Source organism: Anneissia japonica, unplaced genomic scaffold (assembly GCF_011630105.1).
Source record: "Anneissia japonica isolate Jap-2015-1 unplaced genomic scaffold, ASM1163010v1 scaffold287713_len945575_cov184, whole genome shotgun sequence".
NCBI classification, from domain to species: domain Eukaryota; kingdom Metazoa; phylum Echinodermata; class Crinoidea; order Comatulida; family Comatulidae; genus Anneissia; species Anneissia japonica.
Window position 1 is genome coordinate 446,069 of NW_022725774.1, and position 9,086 is coordinate 455,154.

The 9,086-nt window shown below is 33.2% G+C and overlaps 1 protein-coding gene across 3 annotated transcripts in view; it reads right to left on the reverse strand.

The window, feature by feature from the left end:
- LOC117112885 (nuclear receptor subfamily 2 group E member 1-like) overlaps positions 1 to 6,246 on the reverse strand; it is a 15,309-nt gene extending 9,063 nt beyond the window's left edge. Inside the window, exons 1-2 of one of the 3 annotated variants that reach the window (XM_033256097.1) lie at positions 6,063 to 6,246; positions 507 to 749 (exon numbers count right to left, since the gene is read on the reverse strand). In XM_033256097.1, the coding sequence (XP_033111988.1) occupies positions 507 to 749; positions 6,063 to 6,141 (322 nt within the window). In that variant the 5' untranslated portion in view covers positions 6,142 to 6,246. Of the gene's footprint in view, positions 1 to 506; positions 750 to 855; positions 1,088 to 2,015; positions 2,076 to 6,062 lie in introns of those variants that run through there. The other 2 variants (XM_033256099.1, XM_033256098.1) reach the window with 2 other exon arrangements.
- Positions 6,247 to 9,086: the final 2,840 nt, after the last annotated feature.

The window sequence follows — 9,086 nt, forward strand, 5'->3', positions numbered from 1 at the left end:
TTGACTCGCGCCACATGGCTTTTGCACCGAGAATTATATATATATATATATATATATATACATATATATAAATATTGATTGATTGATTGATTTACTTTATTTACTACAAATTTGAAGGAATGAACAGCAATAAACAATCAATAAAGCGAGAAGTGAAGCACACGTCACAAAATTCATTTGCCACTTGGGTAACGGGTAAGAATCTGTAAGTTTGTGTGCTCAACAATACATCTTACAAGATCATTTAGCGACGCTACTTTCGCCTTAAGGTACTGTTTTTAACCCTCTTCATTGTTTTAGTTTCCCCCTATGGATAGATCTAGCTGTTATATACATATAGTTTATTTGCGCTATATAAATCCATATATTATTATTATTATTATAATATATATATATATATATATATATATTCTATATATATACATGTATATATGTATATATACACTTGAATACTAGTATATTGCTAAAGGCTCTAAAAGAAGAGGACGGCCATATAAATGACTTACCGTCCTTATTCATGTTGACATCAAAACATTTGCGCAATCTACAGGCTCGGCACTGATTGCGATGTGTCTTATCGATAGGACAACTGCCACTTCTTTGGCCTGATAACTTGCACGAGTACGCACGGTTGCGATGGATACTGCGTTTGAAGAAACCACTGCAGCCGTCACAAGCATATACACCATAATGTTTACCTGAGCTCCGGTCACCGCATACCTTACATGGTATATCTAGTAAGCGTTCACCTGTAGATGGAGAAGCCATCATTGTGTTAAAATAAAAAGATCATCTGGAAATATACATTACGCAGTAAAAAATAATTTAGGAGATGATGTTTAAAAACTCATTTACATCGAAAACCAACGGAAACAGTTGCCATGTATGCATGTGTGTTGAGGTTCACCAGATATACCGGTAATATTAAACAATAATATGGAACACCATGTTTGTGTAACCCTTGACTTCTGCTTCGCGCCACTTGACTTTTGCACTGAGCCACTAGTGCTTTCACCGCTAATTTTAGTTTGCACTGCGCCACTCGAGTTTGTCCTTTTGGCCTGATGTTGGCAAAAGAACAAACTACATTACACCGTGCAAACTCAAGTGGCAGCACGCTACGCAAGTTAAAACAAGTCAAGTGTTGCGGATAAATAGTCAAGAGGCGAAACAAACGTGTGTGCCACTACTTAAGTTTGTGCCACCACTTGACTTTTGCACAGCGCCACTTGACTTTTGCACACTGTGTACTGTGGTTTGTCCTTTTATCGTTCCATAAAAAGGTAATCAAACGTGTAGACGTGCAATCTACGTATCGGTATCTCGGGTAATCTCGTGAAGACGATTTGTTTCAGAAGTAAACCAATTGGTCTTCAAATACCCTTATTGTTGAATCATCAACCATTTATTAATTATTAATAACTTTTGAATTAATCAAATTAAAAAGAAACGCTCGTTTGCTTATATACCTACTAATCAAAAGAAGAATGTACACGATTTGACAACACATAACATTCTTGGTAAACATTGTCGAGGAATATCGTCTGCAGTTGTATGTGTGTTACTAGAACTCAGAATAGCTACGTAAGTATTCTATCAAACAATATCAATTAGCAGGAGAGAAATCGAAAAACCATAATTCAAAAACAAATACATTAACTCGAAAACGCCAGCAATAACCCATGATCTGTATTATGGGTAAATAGGCTATATGCATTTAACTTTAACTTACCTTTTTGTAAATTCCATTGTCATTTTAATTGCTTTAGTGCTAGAACACGATGTGTGTTCTTTTAAAATCCAACCGAATTGTACGCCGGGATGATAACGTTAGCATACTATATCGAGGCTAAATACGCTTAACTTTAACTTGCCTTTTGTAACTTTCATTGTCATTTTAATTTATTTAATGCTAAAACACGATGTGTGTTCTTTTAAAATACAACCGAAAAGTACGCCGAGATGATAACATTAGCAGACTAGATCAAGGCTAAATACGTTTAAATTTAACTTACCTTTTGTAACTTTCATTGTCATTTTAATTGATATAATGATAGAACACGATGTGTGTTCTTTTAAAGTCCAACCGAATAGTACGCCGGTATGATAACATTAGCAGGCTATATCGAAACTTCTCGGCACTGATAGCCAATCAGCGACCAGAAAGGTGGTACAATGACAGTAGCAAGTTGTTAAAAGTCGTAATATAACAAAGTACAGTACTGACAAGGTAGTGTTGTATTACGATGCGACTGTCACAAAGCGAGAACACTTGATTGAAACGAATATCGGTGGAATTAATTGTTTAATGATGCCTTGTTTGTGTTTGTGAACTAGCTGGACATAATAACAGACCCGCTACCTGAAACAGGTTGCAAATGTTACAATTCGTAGAGTTTTTTAAACTTGTTTACTAATTAGCAGGTAGGCTAACTGATTCTTTATTAACTTAAGCATATATGTATGTATAAATGAATATATGTATATATATATATATATATATATATATATATTCATAGGTATATTCATATATTATATATAATGTATATATTAATAACAACAATTATAATATATATATATATATATATAATAATACAATATATAAATAAATAAATAATATAATGAATCTAATTTGCTTACTTCGCACTTTAAGCTAATTATTAGTTTTTTGGTAATTTCCAACCTTGTTTATTGTTTATAAGAACTGGAAATAATCAAGCAAAAACATAACGTAACAATTTAATAATAACCACAATACAATAATAATAATGATGATGATAATGATAATAATAATAATTGTAATTTTAATGTCAATGATAATAAAATTAATGTAATAATAATTATAATTATTATTAATAATAACACTCTAATAATGTACTACTACTACTACAACTGATAATGATGTTGGTGACGATGGTTATAATAAGGATTAGCAATGATTGGGGTGAAGCTGATGACGGTAGTGGTGATGATGATTAAAGTGATAATGATGATGGTGATAATAAGATTGTTTTATAGCAATATTAAAAATAAGAAAGTACAGTAAATATATTTTCTTTAAAAAAAGAAAAATATGAGCAAAACTCGAAGCATGAACACAACTGGTACATTTGTATTCTTTAAGCAATTGATGGTTGAGTTGGCAAGTTGTGTGGTGGTTGAATTGGTTGTTGTGCGATGTACATGACCCATCGGCTATCTGCTTTGTTGCCGTTCACATTGGCAGTCCGTCAGCTGGGAGAGTGCGCTGACTCGTGACGTAATCGGCCGACAAGCGTTAGCTCCATTTAACGATAGCTTTTGTACTCATCGACAGCTTGGTTATTTCATAGAGAATTTCACTTTCAAGCGTGTGTATTCGTGTATTTAGATAGTGTGTTTATCCATGAACAAACCATTTCTAGTATTAATTTACATATCCATTCCTTGGTGTTACTTGACTATGTTTAGTCAACAAGAACTGTTAAAACATCTAAATACAACGTTAGCCTACTTCTGGCCTAATTTTTCAAAATTTATATAAACAAATTAGGCCTATCATTCTAGGTTATCTATGTAATGAAGATCTGAACGGCGTTCCCAAGTCAGCCTTGTTTCCTTAAAACCGCTACACTGTCGCTGAAGTGTTTTCAGTGCAATCTTTGTACGCAATCGGGAAGGCTCCCCGATTCGACCGACCAATCAGCATTATCGGAAGCTGTCGGCGATAGGGTGTAGCGATTGTATGGAAACCAGGCTTTAACAGATACGTGGTACGAAAAATATAAAACTACACAATTGAATGCAATAATTGATAATAACTGATTGATGATAGTTGTGGTGATAATGATGGTTATGGCAACAATGATGATGATGACGACGATGGTGATAATGAGAGTATGTAGTTGGAGTAACACTGACAATGATGATAATATTGATGATAATGGTGAATATTTTTTTTTAAATTTCAATTCACATCCAACAGCGGAAAGACCATAAAATGCGAATACATGAAACAAATACGATGAAATACAAAATAAATAAGGCGGTAAAGTCAGTAAAAGTTAATGATAACCATAGATGGTCATGGAGTATATGACGATGATTACGATTATTGTGATGACGATGATTAATAAAAAGATTACACCATTCTAACCAAAAAAAGTGATATGATTATCAAATGCGATAATATTCACCATTGTGAAAAGAGTTGTTGATCACTGATGAAGTTTCTGTATGTGTGTATCACATTATATATTTCATACTCTTACTGGGTTACGTTGCATTTATTTTTGTACAATTTATTTTTAATTTCACTACTGCGATACGATTATGTTTATCTGTCTCTTTTAACTATTAACCAATCACGAATTGCCTATATATGCGACATATATTCAAATTCCACACATTTATTGATAGTCTCAATTCGTATTAAGTACTAATTAATTGTTAAAGCAAGGCTCCGAAAGAAAACAAATTGATAAGTCTTTCGCTCTAAAAGCAAATCAACCTGGATTAACCCACCTTATTTCAACACCTGACCATTTTCTTGAGCATGAGCAGTATCTGAATTCTAATTTACTATAACGTGAATGTATTTCTTTTAAATTTTAGGCCTTGTTTCGTCGCGATTTTTCCCTTTTCAAGTTTTTCCCTGGATATTTTGAAATATTTGTACTTGCCTTGCGTTGTCTTTTATTCAGACATTCAGACACGGCCTAGGCATTTGTGATGTTTTTCTTTTGATGAATAAAGTAATTTTTATAAGACACAAAGACAACACATATGACAAAAAGACCTTTCTCTAAATTTTAAATATTTAAAAATCTGTATCTCATTAACCGTTCCCAAGGTTTTTCGTCAAATATGTTTTTTATCTTAGAAAAATCAGTTGTATAACATATTTCTTTTCCCCCTGGGCCTCTTAAGTTTTAATTTACATTGCCTTAATTTTAGGAAGCCAATCACCGCAATGTTAACTTAATAAATGGTTATACCCAAACGATCTCCTCGTTTTTATAATAAATTTTACGGGAAACCAATTATTATCTTTGTTTTTGATTTATGTATTTTAGTTTACCTATATGCAGTGCCTCTAATTTACAAATAAAAAATGAAATTGAAAAACAAATGAACGAAAAGTTTTACTTCAGACTTTAAGTGCCTATTGGAATAGTAAATCCGAGCTGTTCCGTCGTATTCAGGATAAAGGTAAATTGTATAAGCTGGCAGCTGTTTTTATAATTTACATTAAATTTGTAATATAATATATAAATAAATAAATATATATACATACATGTATATATATATGTATATATATATATATATATATATATTGTAAAAACAATAAAAGACGATGTACAATCATTTTGACTCGCGGAGTCAAAATATAATAAAATAAAACGGATATTTCGATAGCTCCTGCTATCTTTATCAACTTCAACGTTTAATGGCAGGAGTATTGGACGCAACAATACTATGATATTATTTTTTGATGATTTATACTATGTGTAGTATTTATGTGTTGGTAAGTGGGTGTTCATTAGTTATGTGGATTGCCGAACAAATATGGAATTCATTAGCAATAAGTGGCTCTATTTTGGAATTAAGTGTTTTTATTTTAAGCGCTCTCATTCGATAATATAAAATAAAGATTTGATTGGATTGGCGCAGTACATCACTGTATTCATCATTGTCGTCACCATCACCTTTATTATTATTATTATTATTATTATTATTATTATTATTATTATTATTATTATTATTATTATTATATTATTTAATATTATTATTATTAGGCCTACTCTATTATTATTAGTAGTAGTAGTATTAGTATTATTATTATTACAGTACATCACTGCATTCATCATCGTCATCATCACCTTTACTATTAAAATAAATTAATACTGCCTCAATATTATTAGGCCTATAGGTATGGGCTTAATTTTCTTTTTTTATATATATATATGAATATAGAAAAGTTACTATTATAATATGCTATTAAGTTTGAATAAAGGAAGAAAGTTTTAATTTGTATAAGTAAAGAGAAAGAAAGATGAAAAGAATGGAAATTTAGTACTTACTAACTTTTGCCGCCGACTTAACGGTAAGAGAAAACAGAGTTTCATCCATGTCCATGGCTTTTACCTCTTCTGTAACCATTGAGTCGATACGTGCATTATTTAACAATCGGACAGCTAGCAGAGAAATTTTATGAGCCGCGTTATTTGAAATAGAGTATGGGAACTTAGCAGGTGGATTCCGTGGCGCTTCATTTGATTCCTATCATACTGCTTGTCTAGTAGCTGTGGTGAAAAGTCTTAAGTCTGATTGGACGGTTGTCTGGTCATGATTCGCCGAGTCGCCCTCTGTGAAGGGTCGTATAGTCTTGCGCAAAGTCATTTGGCTTCCTTGATTGGTAAACGTACTAGCCGATCAGTATTGACAAACATACCTGCGTTATAAAATACCTTTTTGTCGGGGTGATGAAACGTGCGATAATTGTAAGGAGATGACTTCTGTTTGCTAATTGTTCGTAGGACATAGCTTTTATGGGACCATTAATCTTATGCCAAATGGACAGGATGAAATGAATATTACCCTGCAGTTATTTCCATTCTGTTTCTCTCGTCTTTCACATTATTGTTTCATTGTTACTATAGTAACAATGTACGCGATGGTAATTCTCTTTTCCATCCGCTTCAGTATTTACTTCAAGAATTCTCAGACTTTACTCGTTGTTTTATTATTACTGGTTCACTTGTGTATGTCGTCATTATGATGGTAAACCTCTTTTTGTATTACGGCCTAACTATTCAACTATAAGTTCGCGGTTATCAATTCCAATCATGTCCTTATTAAACACTGTATATGTACTTTTGATGATTTATATTATATCAATTCCAATGTTTTTCTTATTTAAATTTCAGATCTGCCAGGCACTGATCTCGTTCTATTTCATTAATTACCGAAATTTGCTGGTAACAAACAACCAGCAGTTAGTGTATGAATGGTCAAGGCAAATCTAGAATTGAACGTTTATTGACAGTCATGGGCATAGAAATGATTTGTATCGATCATGGAATTCTTACAAAATATAAAATAAATACGAATGAGCATATCATCAACTTTGAAAATTGGCAATATAAAACAATATCATCCCGGAAAAATCTATAAATTATTAAAATTGGTTCAACATATAAAATCTAAAATCGGGAAATATCATCAACATCATAAAAGCATATTAAACAAATCTTTCCTGGACTCGTTACACATGGAGTTAAGAGAAATGAGGAGATGGAAATACGAGCTTTAAAAGAAAAAAACCTCTGGCAACAGAATTAACTTCTCAGCTAAATGGGAATTTCTTTTTAAGAAGACCACTCTTTAATACGGGAATTTAGCTGAGTACTCTTCGCCCATTTCCTTTCCAAAGTTGTTACTGTACATTAATTTACAAATAAAGAAGGTTGAATAAAACCCCAACATTGACTACACATTATCCTATAAACTAATAAAATATAGAATATATAGAAAAGGTATAAAAATACGAATGATTTACAGTCCAGAATATAACTTATAACCAAGGTTTCTCGCAATGTACTTCGTGTTGGATTTACTTGATAACTTCAGCTGCGCCCCAGCTCAGTGTCCACCCGACCTTTTTGCCCGTAGTTATAGACTATTCAGGGGCGGATCCGGAATTATTTAAACGTGGGGTGGGTACAGCATTTTCATAATAGTGAGTAGCGCTACATGATATTGATATGCATTGAAATTTAAAAATTGAGTAACGAAACGGTAGGGGGTGGGGCTGGCGATAATGGATTCGCGCCTACAAGGCCTAGTTTACGTCTCGTTTGTCTGATCACGGTGCCATAAACTTTAGATATCACGAGGGCGCTATTCAATTTCGGTATTCTGGCGGGAGCCGTCATCAAGTTGGAACCTATTTAATAGCATACCATTTTTGAAAATAGCCCATACAATAATAACATAATAACGAACTAAGTAGACAAACTTAGAAAAATTCCATATGCATCTATTACTTCAAGCTTGTATCGTATGGACAGCTGTTAAAAGCTGCCACACTCATCAGGTACGAATACATAGTGACCAAAAGCTCAAATTTGAACCAACCCGCAAAGGGAACCAAAACAGTCGAAATCGACAACGTAAAGTCATCTGGTTCAACCCACCGTATAGCGACAACGTTTCAACCAACATAGGCCATAAATTCATATCTATCATTGATTCATCATTCCCTCAAAACCACCCACTCAGAAAAATATTTAACCGGAACACTTTGAAATTAAACTACAGTTGTATGCCTATAATATGAAACAAATAATTACAAGCCACAACAAGACGCTGCTGAAAAAAGAAACTGATCTGACCGCACAAACTACAGGTAATTGTAACTGCAGGAGAAATGTAACATGCCCATTAGAAGGAAACTGCTTAACCAAAGGAGTTATATACCAAGCGACAGTTACCAGATATGACAACCAAACCAAGAAACATATATTGGACTAACAGAACACACGTTCAAAACCAGATACAACGGACATAACAGTAACTTCAGGAACAAGACCCAAAAGTATGCTACAACTCTTAGCCAATATATATGGACCCTTAAAGATAACTCTATCCTGTACTCGTTAAAAGGGAAAATCATAGCCAAGTGCAAGCCATACTCTCCGGCCCAAAAATGTGTAATCTGTGCCTGATGGAAAAGTATTTCATAATTTGTAAACCAAAATGAGGCACATTAAATAACAGAAATGAATTGGTAACTTCATGTAGACACAGAAAAAAAGCATCTATTGTGTAACAAAAGCAATATTAACACCTCAGCTAGACAATGGTAGGAACCAACAACGTATATCCCCTTATCTCCTAGCATAAATGTAATCCTTGTACTGACTACTCACTATGTATTTGTACCTGATGAGTGTGGGCAGCTTTTAACAGCTGTCCATACGAAACAAGCTTGTAGTAATAAATGCATATGGAAATTTTCTAAGTTTGTCTACTTTGTTAGTTTTATTTTGCTCCCAACCGTTGAGCCCTCTCACACTTGATGACTTACAAAAAGATCACCTTGA